Genomic DNA, 20,956 nt, shown 5'->3' on the forward strand with positions numbered 1-20,956 from the left:
ACGTTTATTGCAGTTAATAGCGGGTTTAATTGAAAACTCCATGTTTTACCTCATAATTCCCGTCTGTAGGACCCGCGGTTGCGCATGGACCCCTCCGGCTCTGCCGTTGCCTCAGGCGCTGGACGCCATCGTTGCCACAAGCGAATCCCTTGCAGGATTCCAGAGGGAATTCCGCAGGGATCCCGGTGCCGCATCTCCGCTGCTGCCCTGGTTTTGGGGCCGTTTGGGGCTCTTTGGCTGGGGTTATCGGGGTGCAGATAAAGGTGAAGGCAATGCCAGGGAATCCGGGAATGGTTTGGGGTGGGAAGGAGCAATTCCAAGGCTTCCCACTGGAGCAGCTTGCTCCGAGCCCCGTTTCTGGTGGATTCCTCGAGGAAGCTTGCAGCTCGTGACTGTCTTTTTCGTCTTTTTTACTCATTTTTAGCGTAATTAAATGAGAAAGTATTCATTTTAACGTAATCAATTAAAAAAAAATTAATTTCAACGTAGTTAAATGATAAAGAGACAAAATCATTAATTAAAAATGAATTACTTTTTAAAAGGTAATTAGTTTTAACGTAGTTAAATGATAGACAAATTCATTAATTAAAAATGAATTACTTTTTAAAAGGTAATTAATTTTAACGTAGTTAAACGATAAAGAGACAAATTCATTAATTAAAAGTGAATTACTTTTTAAAAGGTAATTAATTTTAACGCAGTTAAACGATAAAGAGACAAATTCATGCCGCTGATAGGAATCCATGGCAGTGGAGTTCTCCATCGTCACGAATGGATGAACCCGAGTTGGAATCCAATGCTCAAATAGCTCCTAAATGGATTAGGCTTAAGCGTTGCTGTGCCCCGTTCAAATACGTATCAGTCTGTTCAGGACAGCTCTTTGTGATGCTTTAATTACAAAGGAAAGAGGTGTGGGGAATAATGGGGGGGGGGAAATAGTTCTATACCGGGATGGGTTTCGGTGCACTGAATCCTGGCGATTAATAGGTTAAAATGATGGGATTTTAGCAAAAGGGTTTCTTTGTTGGCAGTGATAATGCCTGGGATTAATACATGGGGTTAGAAAGGCCTTGTTTATGCAGAAGGTGCTGCTGCAGCTGTAATGATAAAGCATCGACTGCTAAGCAAGGCCACAGAGTCACGCTGCAGAGCGTTCCTTATGCACGGGGGCATCCAAACCTTCTCCCGTCAACCCACCCCAGTGTCCCGGCAGCAGCAAAGTGAAGGAATTCCTTGTATCCAGGCTAAATCTCCTGCTTAAACCCCGTTATTCCTTGGGCTGCAGGTCCCTCTCCACGTCCTCGGAGCCCGATGGGGGCTGCTCATCCACATGGATTCCGACAGCTTCCATGGCCGGATGCTGGGGACGCCGGGGTTGCATGGACCCATCGGTGAGCAAGGTGGATGGCTTCTCATTGCCTGCCATTAGTTCTGTGCTGGGGCCTCCATCACCTCCTCATCCGGTGTCATTCCAAATGAGGACTTCCGGAATTCCTTGGATGACTGGAATTTCCCATTGGAGCTCATTATGGGATCAGTACAACCCATTTACCCCATGTAGCATCGGTTGGATCCTGTGGAGACCTCCGCTTTGAACACCCAGCCCAGCACTGGCTATCAGGGTACCCGGAGGAGCTGTGCTTCAGCACCAATCCCTTCCAAAGCGCGATGCTTCCAAGGGCACTGAAAGGATATTCCCGATTCCGGGATCTGTTCCCACTGTAAGGAGCTGGGGGGGGGCGATATCTCCTCCATAGGTTGAATGGGAATGATTACCAATTCCCATTCTATGCCTTCCATAGGCTAGAGGTGATGACCACGCAATTCCAGACCAGTTTAATGAGCAATAAGGATCTATTGCATTACAAATCATTACAAGCAGCTCAGCCCAGCCCCACGACAGCAAATACTGGCTGTCAGGCAGATACAACACGCTGATACCCCACGATGGAGCGCAGCAACTCCCAACAGCACCCACCACCACCACCATAAGGAATGCCTGTTAATGAGGAGCGATGCTTATCACAACACTCTGCTCAGATCTGGCGTTATCCCAACCCTGCCAGCCCCACATCGGGTGCCACAGTGTGGGGTGGGGAGAAGCGTGTAAACCCCATGGGGTGGGACAAGAGCAGTGCAGTAACTAAGGCAGAACACCAACCGGTTACTGCTACCACCTGCGGTCATAAGGGGAATAACAAGGGGAGAGACGGATGCCCAAGTGTGTCTTCCAGGTGGGTCCTAACCCTTTGGCTGCTTTGGGTTAGGGGTCCTGGCTCTGCTTCGTCCTGGCTTCCTGTGCCCTTCTTCCTTGGCAGAGCATGAGACTACAAGCCCTTGGTCAGGGTAAGCATTCCTTAGCATGAAGTAATACTTGATGCTCTGTACTTAACTTAATTAACTTATCCTTACCAACTAAAACCATCCCTGTGTTAGCAGCTTTGTTCTTAGCCTAAAGCCCAAACCCAGCGCTGCACCAGCTACTAAGGAGGAGGAAAAGAGCAGGACAGACATTGAGAGGTGGAGGTGGGTATCCCTACATCGTGGAATTCAAGAGGCTGACCTGGTGTCACCATTCAGGGTCTCCCTTTCTCCATGCTAAACACCCTCACTACCCCCATCTACCCCTCACACAAGGCTTGTCCCAGCTCCATCTCGTCTCTTTGTCTCCACAGCATTGATGTGCCATGCCCTGGGATCCATCTGGGATCGCTGGGCTCCATCCAGCCCCGAGGTAGAACCCGTCAGAAAGGGGGACCAGCGTTTATTGTGCAGTAGAAGCTCCAGATTCAATCCATGCTCATTACCAGCGGTGCTTAATTAAGCAGGTATCAGCAAAGAAGAGGGTCAGCAGCAAGAAGAAGCCTCCAGTTGCAGCTCATCCAGCCCGTGCAGGAGTTAAGCAGGAATCTCTGCAGGGATGAGAGGAAGAGACGCATCACCCAGGGCTACATCCCTGTCCCCACAGAGCCCATTGCTCTTGGGCGGGGGGGGCTCGCTGTCCCCCTGCATCCCATGGAGGCTCCATGCAGGAGCTGAGGCCACCCCATCCATACCCACTGGTCCCACCTCGTACCTGGGGGTGAGCTGGCAGAACCCACGGCCATGCCTGCAAGAGAAAGAGATGTGAGCAGCAAAGACACCTCCGGAGACACCTCCTTTTCCATCTGTTCCTACTCCTGGAGGGATGAAGGATTGGGAAAGCAGAGGCAAGGGATCACCACGGTGCTGGCTCACCTGGGGGCACGCTGTAGCCATCCTTCTTGTTCTTCTCTGCAGAGAGGAAGAGACATCAGCACCCACCATGGGGCTGGTCGGGGCTCCCCAGAGCAGCAGCTCCAGCCCTGCCTTCCTCCCTGGACACGGGGCCTTACCCAGTTTGTGCTTCCAGAAGAGCGCTCCGATCATGCTGATGACGATGATGACGAGCATCACAACAGCCACCACCAGCAGGGTGCTGAACAGGTCAGACTGCGGCTCTGGAGGAAGAGCAGGAGGATGAGGAGGTGGAAGGGGGGAACCACCCCCACTGTGTGCTCCCCCAGCCCCAAAGCCCCCCTCCACCAAGGCTCACCCAAAGCATAGAGGCCGGGTTGGAGGAGGCTGGCGTGTTCCACCTGGCACCGGAACTTGTCCTTGTCGCTGGGGTTGGCCTCGATGGAGGCCCACATGTAGTAGGTGCCATCGCTGTTGGGTGCGATGCTGCCCCATTGGGTGTCCTGGTCCCGCACCTCGCCGTCCTTCAGCCAGCTGAGCACAATGGGCCGCGGGTAGAAGCCGTGAGCGCGGCAGGTCAAGGTCAGGATCCCATCCTCTTCCTCCTTCCCGGACACTCGCACCTTGGGGGGCACTGGGAATGGGACGGTGGGGAGGGATCAGAGCACGTGCCCTGAAAGCCAACCCCGTATCCTGGGCTGCATCAACAGGAGCGTGACCAGCAGGGCCAAGGAGGTGATCCTGCCCCTCTGCTCTGCTCTCGTGAGACCTCACTTGGAGCATTGTGTGCAGTTCTGGTGTCCTCAACATAAAAAGGACATGGAACTGCTGGAACAAGTCCAGAGGAGGCCATGAAGGATGATCAGGGACTGCAGTACCTCCCGTATGGAGATAGGCTGGGAAAGCTGGGGCTGTCCAGCCTGGAGAAGGGAAGGCTGCGTGGAGACCTCATAGTATCTGAAGAGGAGCTACAGGGATGCTAGGGATGGACTCATTAGGGACTGTAGTGATGGGACAAGGGATAACAGGTTCCAACTTAACCAGGGGAAGTTTAGATGGGGTATAAAGAAGAAGTTGTTTCCCGTTAGGGTGCTGAGGCACTGGAATGGGTTGCCCAGGGAGGTTGTGAATGCTCCGTCCCTGGCAGCGTTCAAGGCTAGGCTGGATGAAGCCTTGAGTGCCATGGTTTAGTGTGGGGTGTCCCTGCCCATGGCAGAGGGGTTGGAGCTGGATGATCTCAAGGTCCTTTCCAACCCACACTGTTCTACGGTTCTATGGCCCGGCTCCACTGTCCCCACCTCTTCCTTACCTCTCCTCTCCAGCTCGAGCTGCCCGTAGCGCACGTAGTTCTTCAGCCACTCCACGCAGGTGTTCTCCAGGTAGTTCTTCATGTGCTCAGCTACGCTCCCGTCGTGTTCCCACTTCCTCTTGGTGACCTGCGCCGCCTCGTCCGCCGCGATGAACATCATGGTGTCCATGTTGAAGGCGATGAAGTCCTTCCCATCGCAGGCTTCCTGCCAGTACCCCTTGATGCTCCCGTCGTCCAGGAGGTCACAGCCGATCATGGACTGCTGTGTCTGAGCCCCTGCACCAGCACCGGTGAGATGGGGCTGCCCCACACAGCCCACCCCAGCCCCACACAGCCCCCTCCAGCCCCACGCCAGCCTCATGAAGCGCCATCCCTGCCCCACACTCACTCCCGCTCTGGTTGTAGCGGTCCCGTACGGTGTTCAGGTTACTGTAGGCGATATGCTCGTTGCTCCGAACAGTCTGGGTCTCTTCATCCCAGTAATCCTGATCCACATTGGCCGCAATCCACTGTGTCCGGGGCTGACATCGCTTGCTCTCGCTGTTGTAGTGCACAAAGGGGTTCCCATCCACATATCCTATCATCTGGTACCGGGGAGCCCCCGGGCTGGGGTCTGACATGGCGAAATTGAAGTACCGCAGGGAATGGAGCACTGTGGGGACACAGGGGTGAGGGTGATTTGGGGTCCAGAGCGGGGTGACAGGGATGTGACTGAAGGGGGGAGGTCCTGGTGCCACCGGAAAGGATGGGTCAAGAGCTGGGAGAGTTGGGATTGATGGGAAGCAGGGACCAGGGGGGTCGTGGGTATCATTAAAGCAGCCCCAGGGGAGGGCTCTGGGGGTCTTGGTGCCTGGAAAAGGGAATCCAAGGGGGTCCCAGGGAGTGTTCCGAGGGGTTCCTGGTGCCAGGGAAGGGGAATGTTGGCAAGGAGGGGGTCTGAGGAGGCATCACAGTACCCAGAGAGGGGGAATAAAGGGCATCCAGGGGGGTCCCAATGCCGAGGGGGTCATGGAGGGTGTCCTGGGACATAGGGAATGGGGCGCCGGTGCCCAGGGAAGAGGTCCATGGGGGTCCCGGCTTCCTGTGCCCGTGCTCACCTCTCGCCGCCCCTCCGAGGCCGCACAGCAGCAGGAGCCCCACGGCAGAGCTTGGCCCCATCGTGCTGCTCCTCTGAGCTCTGACCCTGGATCCTCGCCGCCAGCCCCACTCTTCTCCTCCGCTATTGGCTCTACCCCTCGCCACCCACCAATGAGAAACGCGGACCATTCCTGACGTCACCGGTTGCCGGGCAGATCCCACTGGTCAGGTTGGGATATCGAAAGCGAAACGGTCTTACCTGGAAACCCCCCTGATTCCCGGCTTGATGGCTCGGCCTTCAGACCCATGATAAGGAAAATGCGTCGTTGTGACCTTGGAAACCCATCCAGCTCAGACGTGAGGCTCGATCCCCATGGATCTGGGGCTTCGTGCGCGAGGAATGGGGCACCAGTGCCCGGGAGAAGAGGTCCAGGGAGGTCCTGGTACTCAAGAAGAGGGTCCTGGGACACGGGAATGGGACAAACTCTGCTAAACATTGATACCAGGGAAACGTTTATTCATGTCCAAGAGGTGCCAGAAGTGATTGCAATGCATACATGTGTACATCTGACTCAGTGCAGGCCACGGGTGCCCCCATGGTCACGGTCCCACAGCAGGGACATGGTGCCGTCCCCAGCCCAGCCACCATGCGCCCAGTACAGCTTCCATGGTCCCTACTCAGAGCTCCTGGTGTCCCTAACCCTGAGCCCAGTGTCCCCATCATGGCTTGTGGTGGTCCCATCCCTTTGTGTCCCCATCATAGCTTGTGGTGGTCCTATCCCTTGGTGTCTCCATTCCATCCCTTTGTGTCCCCATCATGGCTTGTGGTGGTCCCATCCCTTGATATCCCCATCCCATCCCTTTGTGTCCCTATCATGGCTTGTGGTGGTCCCATCCCTTTGTGTCCCTATCATGGCTTGTGGTGGTCCTATCCTTTGGTGCCCCCATCCCTGAGCCCAGTGTCACCATTGTGGCTTGTGGTGGTCCCATCCCTTGGTGTCTCCATCCCATCCCTTTGTGTCCCTATCATGGCTTGTGGTGGTCCCATCCCTTGATATCCCCATCCCATCCCTTTGTGTCCCTATCATGGCTTGTGGTGGTCCTATCCTTTGGTGCCCCCATCCCTGAGCCCAGTGTCACCATCGTGGCTTGTGGTGGTCCCATCCCTTGGTGTCTCCATCCCATCCCTTTGTGTCCCTATCATGGCTTGTGGTGGTCCCATCCCTTGATATCCCCATCCCATCCCTTTGTGTCCCTATCATGGCTTGTGGTGGTCCTATCCCTTGGTGTCCCCATCCCTGAGCCCAGTGTCGCCATCGTGGCTTGTGGTGGTCCCATCCCTTGGTGTCTCCATTCCATCCCTTGGTGTCCTCATCATGGCTTGTGGTGGTCCCATCCCTTGATATCCCCATCCCATCCCTTTGTGTCCCTATCATGGCTTGTGGTGGTCCTATCCCTTGGTGTCCCCATCCCTGAGCCCAGTGTCGCCATTGTGGTTTGTGGTGGTCCCATCCCTTGGTGTCCCCATCGCATCCCATCCCTTTGTGTCCCTATCATGGCTTGTGGTGGTCCCATCCCTTGATATCCCCATCCCATCCCTTTGTGTCCCTATCATGGCTTGTGGTGGTCCCATCCCTTGGTGTCTCCATTCCATCCCTTGCTGTCCCTATCATGGCTTGTGGTGGTCCTATCCCTTGGTGTCTCCATTCCATCCCTTGGTGTCCCCATCATGGCTTGTGGTGGTCCCATCCCTGATGTCTCCATTCCATCCCTTAGCGTCCTCATCATGGCTTGTGGTGGTCCCATCCCTTGGTGTCCCCATCCCTGAGCCCAGTGTCACCATCATGGCTTGTGGTGGTCCCATCCCTTGGTGTCCCCATCGCATCCCATCCCTTGGTGTCCCCATCATGGCTTGTGGTGGTCCCATCCCTTGGTGTCCCCATCCCATCCCTTTGTGTCCCTATCATGGCTTGTGGTGGTCCTATCCCTTGGTGTCCCCATCCCATCTCCCAGTGTCCCCATCCAAGTTCTCCGTGTCCCCATCCATGTTCTCAGTATCCCCATCCATGTTCTCCGTGTCCCCCCCTCCCAGCTCCGGTTCTCGGGGCGCAGGAGCTCCATGGGGTTCCTCAGCTCCCGCAGGTGTCCCCCGGCCAGCACGGCCACGCGCTGTGCCCGCAGCGCCAGGGCTACCTGCCCCGTCACCAGCAGCACCGAGCGCCCGGCACTCAGCACCTCCTGCTCCACCTGCACGGGACGTGGTGATACGGAGATACGGGGCATGGGGACATGGGACGTGCTGATATGGGGATATGGGACATGGGGACATGGGGATATGGGACATGGGGATATGGGGATATGGGACATGGGGACATGGGACATGGGGACATGGGGATATGGGACATGGGGATATGGGACCATGGGGATATGGGACATGGGGATATGGGAATATGAGACATGGGGACATGGGGATATGGGACATGGGGATATGGGGATATGGGACATGGGGATATGGGGATATGGGACATGGGGACATGGGGATATGGGACATGGGGACATGGGGATATGGGACATGGGGATATGGGGATATGAGACATGGGGATATGGGACATGGGGGTATGGGACATGGGGACATGGGGATATGAGACATGGGGATATGGGACATGGGGATATGGGGATATGGGACATGGGGACATGGGGGTATGGGACATGGGGGTATGGGACATGGGGATATGGGACATGGGGACACTGAGAGTGAGGGCCCAGTGGACAAGGAGACCAGGGAGCAAGGGGACATGGGAAGGCCCCAGGGGACCAGGCACCAAGGGGACCCCAGGACTGGTGGCAATGGGAACCCAGGCACCAGGCCCACCCCCCCACCACCCCCCCCGGGAGGACAATAGAAAGAGGCCACAAAGGGGGCACAATGGGGACACAAAGGGGACACAATGAGGGCACAGTGGGGCCACAAAGGGGGCACAATGGGGACACAAAGGGGACACAATGAGGGCACAGTGGGGCCACAAAGGGGGCACAAAGGGGACACAGTGGGGCCACAAAGGGGACACAATGGGGACACAAAGTGGGGCACAAAGGGGACAGAGAGGGTTCACAGGTGCCACCTCCCACCTGAGCACTGGTCTTGGCATCCAGGGCGCTGGTGGGCTCATCGAGGACGAGGACACGGGGGTCCCTCAGCAGGGCACGAGCGATGGCCACGGCCTGGCGCTGACCCCCGGAGAGCTGCGTCCCCAGGTCCCCCACCTCTGCGGGGAGGGAGATGGGGCCGTGGAGGGCCGTGGGGATGCTATGGGATACGGGGACGTGGGGACGGCCGGGCTGTACCTGTGTCGTAGCCGTGGGGCAGGCATTGGATGAAGGGGTCAGCACCGGCGCAGCGAGCGGCCGCTGTCACCTGCGCCCTGCTCCGGCCACCAGCCCCATAGGAGATGTTGGCGTGGAGGGAGCGGGAGAAGAGCAGCGGTTCCTGGGGGACAACGGCCACCTGGGGACATGGGAGATGGGGATGTGGCAGATGGGGATGTGGGACATGGGGATGTGGGGATGTAGGATATGGGGATATGGGACATGGGGACATGAGGATATGGGACGTGGGGGTATGGGACATGGGGATATGGGACTTGGGGATATGGGGACATGGGGATATGGGAGATGGGAATGTGGGACGTGGGGATGTGGGACATGGAGATATTGGGATGTTGGACATGGGGATGTGGGGATGTGGGACATGGAGATGTGGGACATGGGGACATGGGGATGTAGGGATGTGGGAAATGGGGACGTGGGGATGTAGCGATGTGGGACATAGGGATGTAGGACACGGGGATGTGGGACATGGGGACGTGGGGATGTGGGACATGGTGCTTGTCTGGTGACATGGGGATGGCCATGGGGACCCATTGGTGATGGTTGGGGACACAGGGATGGCCATGGGGACCTGTTGGTGATGGTTGGGGACCCATTGCTGGCACCTGCTGGCGCAGGTGGAGGTGCCGGTACGTGGGCAGTGAGTGCCCGTCCAGCAGCACCCTCCCGCAGTGGGGCTGGTACAAGCCCAGCACCAGGGACACCAGGGTGCTCTTCCCCACGCCTGGGGCACCCACCACGGCCAGGACCTGCCCAGGGAGCAGCTCCAGAGACACGCCCTGGGGGACAGAGGTGATGTCCTATGGCCCCAACCCAAGGATGAGCCCCATCCATGTCCCCATCCATGACCCCATCCATGACCCCATCCTTGACCCCATGACCCCATCCATGCTCCCATCCATGTCCCCATCCATGTCTCCGTCCATGTCCCCGTCCATGTCCCCATCCATGACCCCATCCATGCCCCCATCCATGACCCCATCCATGTCCCCATCCATGTCCCCATCCATGACCCCATCCATGTCCCCATCCATGACCCCATCCTTGACCCCATCTATGTCCCCATCCATGCCCCCATCCATGTCCCCATCCATGACCCCATCCATGTCTCTGTCCATGTCCCCATCCATGACCCCATCCATGTCCCCATGACCCCATCCATGACCCCATCCATGTCCCCATCCATGCCCCCATCCATGTCCCCATGGCCCCATCCATGATCCCCTCCATGATCCCATCCACATCCCCATGCCCCCCTCCGTGTCTCCGTGTCCCCATGCCCCACCATATCCCAGTGCCCACCTTGAGGACGGGCTCTTGCTGCTCGGGGTAGGAGAACCACACATCCTCAAGCTTGAGGTGACCCCGCACCTCGAGCTCCAGCGTCCCCTCCTGTGTCCTCTGCTTCTCCTCATCCAGGAACTCCAAGACCTTCTCCGAGGAGCCCACGGCCTTGGTCAGGCTGGGGTAGTAACGAAGCAGGACCTGGGGACACGGAGAAGGGGACGCAATGGGACCAGCACTGGGGACACAGCGGGACAGGCACGCGTTGGGGGAGGACATTGGGGCCACCTCGATGGAGCTGGTGAACTGCATCTGGTACATGAGGAAGGTGACCAGGTCCCCGGTGCTGATGGTCCCTGCGGCCACCATCTGTCCCCCATAGTAGAGGAGCCCCAACTTCAAAGCCAGCGCCAAGAACTGGGGGACACGGACAGGAGGTCAACCCCTACCAGGGGACCCCAATGGGGGGGGGGCCCTATCCCCCTTCCTGGCCACCGCCAATGGGTCCCCATGGCCACCCCTGTGTCCCTGACCACCACCAACGGGTCTCCATGGCCACCCCTGTGTCTCCAGCCATCACCGATGGGTCCCCATGGCCACCCCTGTGTCTCCAGCCATCACCGATGGGTCCCCATGGCCACCCCTGTGTCTCCAGCCATCACCGATGGGTCCCCATGGCCACCCCTGTGTCCCCAACCACCGCCAATGGGTCCCCTTGGCCACCACTGTGTCCCCAACCATCACCAATGGGTCCCCATGGCCACCCCTGTGTCCCTGACTATCACCAATGGGTCCCCTTGGCCACCCCTGTGTCCCCAGCCATCACCAACGGGTCCCCTTGGCCACCCCTGTGTCCCTGACCATCACCAATGGGTCCCCTTGGCCACCCCTGTGTCCCTGACCATCACCAACGGGTCCCCTAGGCCACCCCTGTGTCCCTGACCACCACCAACGGGTCCCCATGGCCACCCCTGTGTCTCCATGACCTCAAACCCTCCTGTGTCCTGCTGTCCCCGCACCATCCTGTCCCCATGTGTGTGTGTCCCCCCCCCATATCCCCACGTCCATACCCCACTGATCCAGCTGGTGGCCGCGTACGTGAGCGCCTCGCTGGCCTCCAGCCTCTGGACCCGTCGCAGTCGCTCCTGGTACCTCTGGACCGCTCCGGCCTCGAAGGCGAAGCCACGGACGGTGCCCATGGCCTCGAAGGTCTCCATGGCCACCCCGGTGGCACCGGCCAGCGCCTCCTGCACCCGTTGGGACAGCCCCTGCGACCAGAAACCCACGGGGAGGTGATGGGGGACGTGGAGGTGACAGCACCCACGTGGAGGTGCCGATGTCCCCTCCAGAGGTACCTGCTGGACGCTGCCCATAGCCCGGGCGAGCAACAGGAGCGCCGGCATAGCCAGGAGGGTGGTGGTGGCCAGCGCTGGGGCCACCCAAGCCATGGGGACCAGCAGCAGCATCGCCCGCGCCAGCTCCCACAGCAGCGAGAGCAGCGCGTTGGAAACGGCCTCATGGGTGACATCGATGTCCCTGGTCACCCGCGCCGTCACCGCGCCGGCGCCCAGCGCCCGTAACGCCAACAGGTCCCCGTGCAGGATGGCAGCAAAGGCCCCGGCGTGGAGGTGGCCAAAGACCCGGCTCAAGGTGGCCACGTAGGTGGCATCGCAGATGAACTCGGTGGTGGCACTGGGGTGGCACCGGTGGGGGGGGCTCTGTTAGAGAGGGGGGGTCCCTTTGTCACCTGCTACAAGCCCCCCCTCTGGTGTCAGTGGCCTACCTGGTGACCCCCAGCAGCGCAATGGAGACGATGGTTGCCCATTCGTCCTCGCTGGCCACCCAGTCGGTGACGTGGCCGGTGAAGTAGGGGACGGTGACCTCAGCTGGGGATGTGAGGGATGGGGAGATGGGGATGTGGGAGGTGAGGGTCATGGGGATATAGGGATATGGGGATATGGGGACATGGGGATATGGGGATATGGGACACGAGGATCATAGGGATATGGGGATATGGGGATATGAGATACGGGGAGATGGGGACATAGGACATGGGGATATGGGATATGAAGGTCATGGGGATATAGGGACATGGGGATATGAGATATGGGGACATGGGGACATAGGACATGGGGATATGGGACATGAGGGTCATGGCAATATAGGGGTATGGGGATATAGGGATATGGGGCTATAGGGATGTGGGACATGGGAATTCCCCCTCACCCCACACCCCATTGTACCCCCCCATGGCTCCTGCCCTCCCCAATGGCTCCTACCCCCCCCCATCATGGGTCCTGCCCCCCCCCCTTTCACTCCCCACATGGCTCCTGCCCTCCAAGTACCGAGCACCGAGGCCACCATCAGCCCGGCCACGATCGTGCAGCGCCCTTGCTCGGGACGGAACAGCGACAGGAAGCGGCGGGAGGGGTCTGGAGCCATCGGGGGTGCCCCGGGACCCCTCGGACCCTCCGGTGCCTCCGAGCATCGAAAGCGAAAGCGAGCAAAGACGGCTCTGATTGGTCAAGGGAAGCCGCGTCATCAGTTGCTGGGCAGATGGAGCTGGAGGAGGACGGAGAAGGAAGGTGCGGGGCCAAAAGGGGGCGGGGCTACCGGGGAGGAGGGAGGTGATTGGAGGAAAAAGGGAAGGGGGCGGAAAGGAGAAGGAAAGTGAAAGCAAACGGGACCGTACTGGGAGCGCTGGTGTGGACTGGTGGGTGCCCCAGGGTGCTGGGCAGGGTGCTGGGACTATACTGGGAGTACTGGTGTGGACTGGTGAGTGCCCCAGGGTGCTGGGCAGAGTGCTGAGGCTGTACTGGGAGCACTGGTGTGGACTGGTGAGTGCCCCAGGGCGCTGGGCAGGGTGCTGGGACTATACTGGGAGTACTGGTGTGGACTGGTGAGTGCCCCAGGGTGCTGGGCAGAGTGCTGGGGCTGTACTGGGAGCACTGGTGTGGACTGGTGAGTGCCCCAGGGTGCTGGGCAGAGTGCTGAGGCTGTACTGGGAGCACTGGTGTGGACTGGTGAGTGCCCCAGGGTGCTGGGCAGAGTGCTGAGGCTGTACTGGGAGCACTGGTGTGGACTGGTGAGTGCCCCAGGGTGCTGGGCAGAGTGCTGAGGCTGTACTGGGAGCACTGGTGTGGACTGGTGAGTCCCCCAGGGTGCTGGGCAGGGTGCTGGGACTATACTGGGAGCACTGGTGTGGACTGCTGTGTGCCTCAGGGTGCTGGGCAGGGTGCTGGGACTGTACTGGGAGCACTGGTGTGGACTGGTGAGTGCCCCAGGGTGCTGGGCAGAGTGCTGAGGCTGTACTGGGAGCACTGGTGTGGACTAGTGAGTCCCCCAGGGTGCTGGGCAGGGTGCTGGGACTGTACTGGGAGCACTGGTGTGGACTGGTGAGTGCCCCAGGGTGCTGAGCAAGTTGCTGGGACTGTACTGGGAGCACTGGTGTGGACTGCTGTGTGCCTCAGGGTACTGGGAAGGGTTCTGGGAGTGTACTGGGAGCACTGGTGTGGACTGGTGAGTGCCCCAGGGTGCTGGGGCTGTACTGGGAGCACCGATCCTGACCGGTGATCACCCCGTTTGTGCCCAGCAGGGTGCTGAGACTCCAGACTGGGACGGGGGAAGCTGTACTGGGAGCGCACTGGTCCATACTGGTTCCCCATCATGGCTCTGCCGCCCACCCTGGCCACAGTGTTATCGCTGCTGCTGCTGCTGCTCCTGGACGCGGTGCTGGTGGCCGCGGTGGCCGTGGTAGCCCCGGTGCTGCCACTGTGGCCGCTGGTGGCCATGTGGCTGGAGGCCGGGCTGCGGGCGCTGGCGCTGACTGCGGCCACACGGGCCCTGTCCCTGCCGTGTCCCCGCGGTGCCGCCGTCACCATCGGCCTCACCCCGGCTGCCTTCAGCACCCTCCAGAGCCTCCTGGGGCCACCGGGCTCCGCGCTGCCCCTCTTGGCCCTGGCCAACCCGTGGTGGCTGGTGGCGACCCACGGCGCGGCCATGGTGGCCACGGTGGCCTGGGACATGCCGGTGCCAGGGGGTTCCAACACAGTCCAGGCCGTGGTGGCCGTGCGGCAGCTCTTGGCCTTGGCGCGGGTTGAATGGCGCCTGTTCTGTGGTGCCTTCATGGCCTTGGCGTTGGCCGTGTTGGGTGAGTGATGGTGGGCTTGGGGTGGGCTTGGGGATGGTGGTGGTGAGAGTCACCCATCTGTGGTCGTGCAGGGGAGGTGGCTGGGCCCTACTGCACCGGGAAGGCTTTGGAGGCCATCAGGAGCGGGGATGGAATCACTGGTGTCGCACTCGGCATGGTGCTGGCAGCGGATCTGGGCAGGTTGGTGGGCACGTGTCCTCGTTGGCTGCCTGTTCAGCCATCCATCATCCATCCACCCGTCCATCCATCCATCATCTGCCATCCATCATCCATCCATCCATCATCCATCCATCCACCCATCCATCCATCCATCATCTGCCATCCATCATCCATCCATCCATCCATCCATCATCCATCCATCATCCATCCATCCATCCATCCATCATCCATCCATCCATCCACCCATCCATCATCCATCCACCCACCCATCCACCCATCCATCCATCCATCATCTGCCATCCATCATCCATCATCCATCCATCCACCCATCCATCATCCATCCATCCATCCATCCATCCACCCATCCATCATCCATCCATCCACCCATCCATCATCCATCCATCCATCCATCCATCCACCCATCCATCCATCCACCCATCCATCCATCATCCATCCATCCATCCATCCATCCATCATCTGCCATCCATCATCCACCCATCCATCCATCCATCATCCATCCATCATCCATCCATCCCCATGCTGATGGTACCCATGTATCCACGATGCATCCATGTCATCTCCATGTCCACCCCAGCTCCTTCTTTGCCGGCTGCCGTGGTGGCCTCTTCCTCTTGGCCCAGGCCCGCCTCAAGCTGACAACTTCCACCCAGCTCTTCTCCCACCTGCTCCACCGGGATCTCACCTTCTTCCAGGAGACTCCAGCAGGTTTGTGGTGCCCCCAGCACCCCCCCATCCCCATCCCAGCGCCGGCACCGGCGCTCACCGCGTGCCCATCGCCGCAGCCAAGCTCTGTGCCCAGTTATCCAACGAGGTGCCTCTGCTGTGTGGGGCCGTGCCCAAGAGCTCCAACGTGGCCTTGAGGAGCCTGGGCCTGGTCTTGGGCTTGGGGGGCTTCATGGTGCTGCTGTCACCTGAGCTGGCGCTGCTGGCGGCGCTGAAGGTGCCCCTCACCATCACCACCAGGAAGGTCTATGATGGGCGCTATCAGGTGGAGTGGGGCCAGGATGGTGGGATGGGAATGGTGGGATGGGATGGGGACAGGGTGGGTACCAAAAGGATGGGATTTGGTGGGACAGTGGAGACAGGATGGGTACCAAAAGGATGGGATGGGGTGGGACAGTGGAAACAGGATGGGTACCAAAAGGATGGGATGGTGGGGATGGGGTGGGACAGTGGGGACAGGGTGGGTACCAAAAGGATGGGATGGTGGGGATGGGGTGGGACAGTGGGGACAGGGTGGGTACCAAAAGGATGGGATGGGGTAGGACAGTGGAAACAGGATGGGTACCAAAAGGATGGGATTTGGTGGGACAGTGGAGACAGGATGGGTACCAAAAGGATGGGATGGGGTAGGACAGTGGAGACAGGATGGGTACCAAAAGGATGGGATTTGGTGGGACAGTGGAGACAGGATGGGTACCATAAGGATGGGATGGGGTAGGACAGTGGAGACAGGATGGGTACCAAAAGGATGGGATGGGGTTGGACAGTGGAGACAGGATGGGTACCAAAAGGATGGGATGGGGTAGGACAGTGGAGACAGGATGGGTACCAAAAGGATGGGATTTGGTGGGACAGTGGAGACAGGATGGGTACCAAAAGGATGGGATGGTGGGGATGGGGTGGGACAGTGGGGACAGGGTGGGTACCAAAAGGATGGGATGGGGTAGGACAGTGGAGACAGGATGGGTACCAAAAGGATGGGATTTGGTGGGACAGTGGAGACAGGATGGGTACCAAAAGGATGGGATGGGGTAGGACAGTGGAGACAGGATGGGTACCAAAAGGATGGGATGGGGTAGGACAGTGGAGACAGGATGGGTACCAAAAGGATGGGATTTGGTGGGACAGTGGAGACAGGATGGGTACCAAAAGGATGGGATAGGGTGGGACAGTGGAGACAGGATGGGTACCAAAAGGATGGGATGGTGGGGATGGGGTGGGACAGTGGGGACAGGGTGGGTACCAAAAGGATGGGATTTGGTGGGACAGTGGAGACAGGATGGGTACCAAAAGGATGGGATGGTGGGGATGGGGTGGGGTGGCCCAAGGGAGATGGGGTTGTGGTATGGGGACAGGGTGGGATGAGGATGGGATGGGATGAGGATGGGATAGGATAGGATGGGATGGGATGGGGATGGGATACTTGTGTCTCCATGGCCAGGTGCTGCAGCGCGCAGTGCTGGATGCCACGGCCACCACGGCTGCGGTGGTGAAGGACACGGTGGCCGCCATGGACACGGTCCGGGCCTGCGCCGGGGAGGAGGAGGAGGAGCAACGGCACCACAGGGCCGTGACCGAGCTGCTGAGGCTAAAGCAGCGCCTGAGCCTGGAGGAGATGCTCTTCACCCTGCTCCAGCGGGTACGGGGGGGCCTGTCTCCCCTGTCCCCCTCCATGTTATCCTACTTATCCCTGTCCTGCTGTTCCCAGTGTCCCGCTCACCCCGGCCCTGCAGGTGCTGCACCTGGCACTGCAGGTGCTGGTGCTGTTCCGAGGGTACCAGCTGCTCCGGGACGGCTCCTGCACCGCCGGGGATCTCAGCACCTTCCTGCTCTACCAGGCCAGGTTCGGGCACTATGTGCAGGTGAGGCCCCGGGGTGTGGTGTCCCCTCTCCATATCCACCCCTCCCCTTTCTATGTCCACCTTCTCCATATCCACCCCTCCCCTTTCTATGTCCATCTTCTCCATGTCTATCCACCTTCTCCATATCCATCCATCCCCTTTCTATGTCCATCTTCTCCATGTCCATCCATCCCTTTTCCGTGTCCATCCATCCATTTTCTATGTCCATCTTCTCCATGTCCATCCATCTTCTCCATGTCCATCCATCCCCTTTCTATGTCCATCTTCTCCATTTCCATCCATCCCTTTTCCATGTCCATCCATCCGTTTTCTATGTCCATCTTCTCCATGTCCATCCATCCCCTCTCCATATCCACCCATCCCCTTTCTATGTCCATCTTCTCCATGTCCATCCACCTTCTCCATATCCACCCATCCCCTTTCTATGTCCATCTTCTCCATATCCATCCATCCCCTTTCTATGTCCATCTTCTCCATGTCCATCCATCCCTTTTCCATGTCCATCCATCCCCTTTCTATGTCCATCTTCTCCATATCCACCCATCCCCTTTCTATGTCCATCTTCTCCATGTCCATCCATCCCCTTTCTATGTCCATCTTCTCCATATCCACCCATCCCCTTTCTATGTCCATCTTCTCCATGTCCATCCATCCCTTTTCCACGTCCATCTATCCCCTTTCTATGTCCATCTTCTCCATATCCATCCATCCCCTTTCTATGTCCATATTCTCCATATCCACCCATCCCCTTTCTATGTCCATCTTCTCCATGTCCATCCACCTTCTCCATATCCACCCATCCCCTTTCTATGTCCATCTTCTCCATATCCATCCATCCCCTTTCTATGTCCATATTCTCCATATCCACCCATCCCCTTTCTATGTCCATCTTCTCCATATCCACCCATCCCCTTTCTATGTCCATCTTCTCCATGTCCATCCATCTTCTCCATATCCACCCATCCCCTTTCTATGTCCATCTTCTCCATGTCCATCCATCTTCTCCATATCCATCCATCCCCTTTCTATGTCCATCTTCTCCGTGTCCATCCATCCCTTTTCCATGTCCATCCATCCCCTTTCTATGTCCATCTTCTCCATGTCCATCCATCCCCTTTCTATGTCCATCTTCTCCATTTCCATCCATCCCTTTTCCATGTCCATCCATCCGTTTTCTATGTCCATCTTCTTCATGTCCATCCGTCTTCTCCATGTCCATCCATCCCCTTTCTATGTCCATCTTCTCCATGTCCATCCATCTTCTCCATATCCATCCATCCCCTTTCTATGTCCATCTTCTCCATATCCACCCATCCCCTTTCTATGTCCATCTTCTCCATATCCACCCATCCCCTTTCTATGTCCATCTTCTCCATATTCACCCATCCCCTTTCTATGTCCATCTTCTCCATGTCCATCCATCCCTTTTCCACGTCTATCTTCTCCATACCCATCCATCTTCTCCACGCCCACCCCCTCTCCTTATCCCCCCATCCCTGCTCCCACCACCAGGCTCTGCTCAGCAGCCACGGCGACCTCCTGGCCAAAGCCACCGCCAGCCGCCGCCTCTTGGCCAACCTCCACCACGTCCCCCCCGGTGGCACCGCCGGCACCCGGCGCCCGCCCGCCCTCCGCGGCCACGTCGCCTTCCACCGCGTCACCTTCGCCTACCCCACGCGCCCCGAGTGCCTCGTCCTGCAGGTACCTATGGGGCCCCATGGGCACCTCGCATGGACCACGGGTGATGCCACCCCCCCGACCCCGATGTCCCCCCCATGTAGGACGTCACCTTCGAGGTGCTCCCCGGCAAGGTGACGGCGCTGGTGGGAGCCAACGGCAGCGGGAAGAGCTCTTGTGCGGCGCTGCTCAAGGGGTTCTATGAGCCCCAGAGTGGGGAGGTGCTGCTGGATGGGGTCCCCTTGAGGGACTACGAGCACCGGTATCTGCACCAGGAGGTGAGGGCAATAGGGGGGAGCCGTGGCTTCACCACGGGGCAAATCCATCTTGGTGGCCATCAATGGCGGTGGTGACCAGGGTTGGGCATGGATGTGGATCACATCCATGTCTCTGAATGGGGAGACGTGGGTTTGGGTGGCCGGACGGTCCCATTCCAAGAGTTGTGGTCAACCACAAAGGGATGGGATGAGGAGGAACGGCTCCACCTGGAAAAGGGAAGATTTAGATGGATCCTGGGAAGAAGAGGGTGGTGGGACATTGGAATGGGTTGAATGGAGAGACGTGGGTTTGGTGGAGAAGGAATTGGCCAGATGGTCCCGCTCCAAGAGTTGTGGTCAACCACAAAGGGATGGGATGAAGAGGAACGGCTCCAACTGGAAGAGTTGGATCCTGGGAAGAAGAGGGTGATGGGACATTGGAATGGGTTGAATGGAGAGACGTGGGTTTGGTGGAAAAGGAATTGGTTGGATGGTCCCATTCCAAGAGTTGTGGTCAACCACAAAGGGATGGGATGAGGGTCCAGCCGGAAAAGGGAAGAGTTAGATGGATCCTGGGAAGAAGACGGTGGTGGGACACTGGAATGGGTTGGATAGAGAAGGTTTGGATGCTCCATCCCTTTCAAGGCCGGGTTGGAGCATCCTGCCCTGGCCGGGATTCCATGGCTCCATTCCCAGGTGGTGCTGGTGGAGCAGGAGCCCATCCTCTTCTCCGGAACCATCCGAGACAACATCACCCTGGGGCTGGAAGGCGCCGGGGAGCACGAGGTGAAGGCGGCCGCCACGTTGGCCGGAGCCTGGAGCTTCATCACGGGCCTGGAGCAGGGGCTGGACACCGGTGAGTGCTGGGGGGGTGGGGGGGGATAGGACCCCAAATCCCCCACATCCTGCTCACCCCCCCTCCCATTCTGTGCCCCATAGATGTGGGGCACAAAGGGGCGCAGCTCTCAGCGGGGCAGAGGCAGCGCGTGGCCATAGCCCGGGCTCTGCTGCGCCGACCGACCCTCCTCATCCTCGATGAGCCCACCAGTGCCCTGGAGGGAGGCGAGGAGCTGGAGGTGATGTGGGGCTGATGATGATGATGGGGGGTGGACCCAGCCCTATAGCGGGTGCTGAGGGTGCCGTTGTCCCATAGCCGTGGCGCTGGGTGCAGCTGGGGGTCACCAGGACGCTGCTGCTCATCACCCACTGCCCGCGGCTCCTGGCCGGGGCCAACCGCACCGTGGGGCTGGGTCCTGCCATGGGGCTGATACCTGGGGCAGTGAGGACACAGAGCCGGGTCCCTGCTATGGGATGGTGACAACGGGAGCATCCGGATGCCTCCAACAATGGGGACACAGAGCCGGGTCCCTGCTATGGGATGGTGACAACGGGAGCATCCGGATGCCTCCAACAATGGGGACACGGAGCCGGGTCCCTGCTATGGGATGGTGACAACGGGAGCATCCGGATGCCCCCAGCAATGGGGAGCAGTGATTGGCAATAAAGCCGCATCTACCTGGACCTGGTGATGTCCTCCCGGAGCATCCCAAAGAGCCAGGATACAGGGCAGGAGAAAGGGGGGATTGGAAGTTGGACATCGGGAACGTTCGCCCACGGCACAGGTTGGCCACGGAGCTGGGGATGCTCTGTCGTTGGGTAGGGGGCAAGGTGAGATGGGATGAGAGGCGTTTTGGGGCGATTTAGGGGGATTTTGGGGTGGTTAGTAGGGTTTTTTTGCTGTGGATAAGTGTGGTTGAACATATTTTTGTGGGGTTTAGGGTGTTTTGGGGTATTTGGGGGGGGGTTGGGCCATTTCAGTGTCTTTTAGGGTATT

The 20,956-nt window shown here is 58.8% G+C and overlaps 3 protein-coding genes across 3 annotated transcripts; 1 reads left to right on the forward strand and 2 right to left on the reverse strand.

Annotated features, from left to right (window-relative positions):
* Positions 1–1,835: 1,835 nt before the first annotated feature.
* LOC136007043 (class I histocompatibility antigen, F10 alpha chain-like) lies at positions 1,836–5,738 on the reverse strand. The gene is made up of 8 exons (XM_065664983.1): positions 5,623–5,738; positions 4,914–5,177; positions 4,526–4,801; positions 3,575–3,850; positions 3,375–3,479; positions 3,238–3,273; positions 3,077–3,109; positions 1,836–2,912 (listed from the first exon to the last, which is right to left on the reverse strand). Exons 1-8 carry the CDS (start codon positions 5,681–5,683, stop codon positions 2,899–2,901), a joined length of 1,065 nt encoding a protein of 354 aa, XP_065521055.1. The 5' UTR covers positions 5,684–5,738; the 3' UTR covers positions 1,836–2,898.
* A 1,644-nt stretch (positions 5,739–7,382) lies between these two features.
* LOC136007042 (antigen peptide transporter 1-like) lies at positions 7,383–12,804 on the reverse strand. The gene is given in 11 exon segments (XM_065664982.1): positions 7,383–7,693; positions 7,696–7,849; positions 8,732–8,868; positions 8,948–9,107; positions 9,595–9,768; positions 10,292–10,474; positions 10,562–10,690; positions 11,344–11,541; positions 11,629–11,965; positions 12,057–12,159; positions 12,619–12,804. Coding segments are annotated over 11 exon segments (1,782 nt in total). The 5' UTR covers positions 12,716–12,804; the 3' UTR covers positions 7,383–7,583.
* A 106-nt stretch (positions 12,805–12,910) lies between these two features.
* On the forward strand, positions 12,911–20,643 carry LOC136007044 (antigen peptide transporter 2-like). The gene is made up of 12 exons (XM_065664984.1): positions 12,911–12,986; positions 13,869–14,423; positions 14,495–14,603; positions 15,178–15,308; positions 15,386–15,591; positions 16,768–16,965; positions 17,060–17,188; positions 18,701–18,889; positions 18,970–19,143; positions 19,819–19,978; positions 20,062–20,198; positions 20,276–20,643. The coding sequence occupies exons 2-12, from the start codon at positions 13,940–13,942 to the stop codon at positions 20,438–20,440; spliced, it is 2,082 nt and encodes a 693-aa protein (XP_065521056.1). The 5' UTR covers positions 12,911–12,986; positions 13,869–13,939; the 3' UTR covers positions 20,441–20,643.
* The last annotated feature ends 313 nt before the right edge of the window (positions 20,644–20,956 follow it).

This window comes from Lathamus discolor, unplaced genomic scaffold (assembly GCF_037157495.1).
Source record: "Lathamus discolor isolate bLatDis1 unplaced genomic scaffold, bLatDis1.hap1 Scaffold_89, whole genome shotgun sequence".
Classification (NCBI taxonomy): Eukaryota; Metazoa; Chordata; class Aves; order Psittaciformes; family Psittacidae; genus Lathamus; species Lathamus discolor.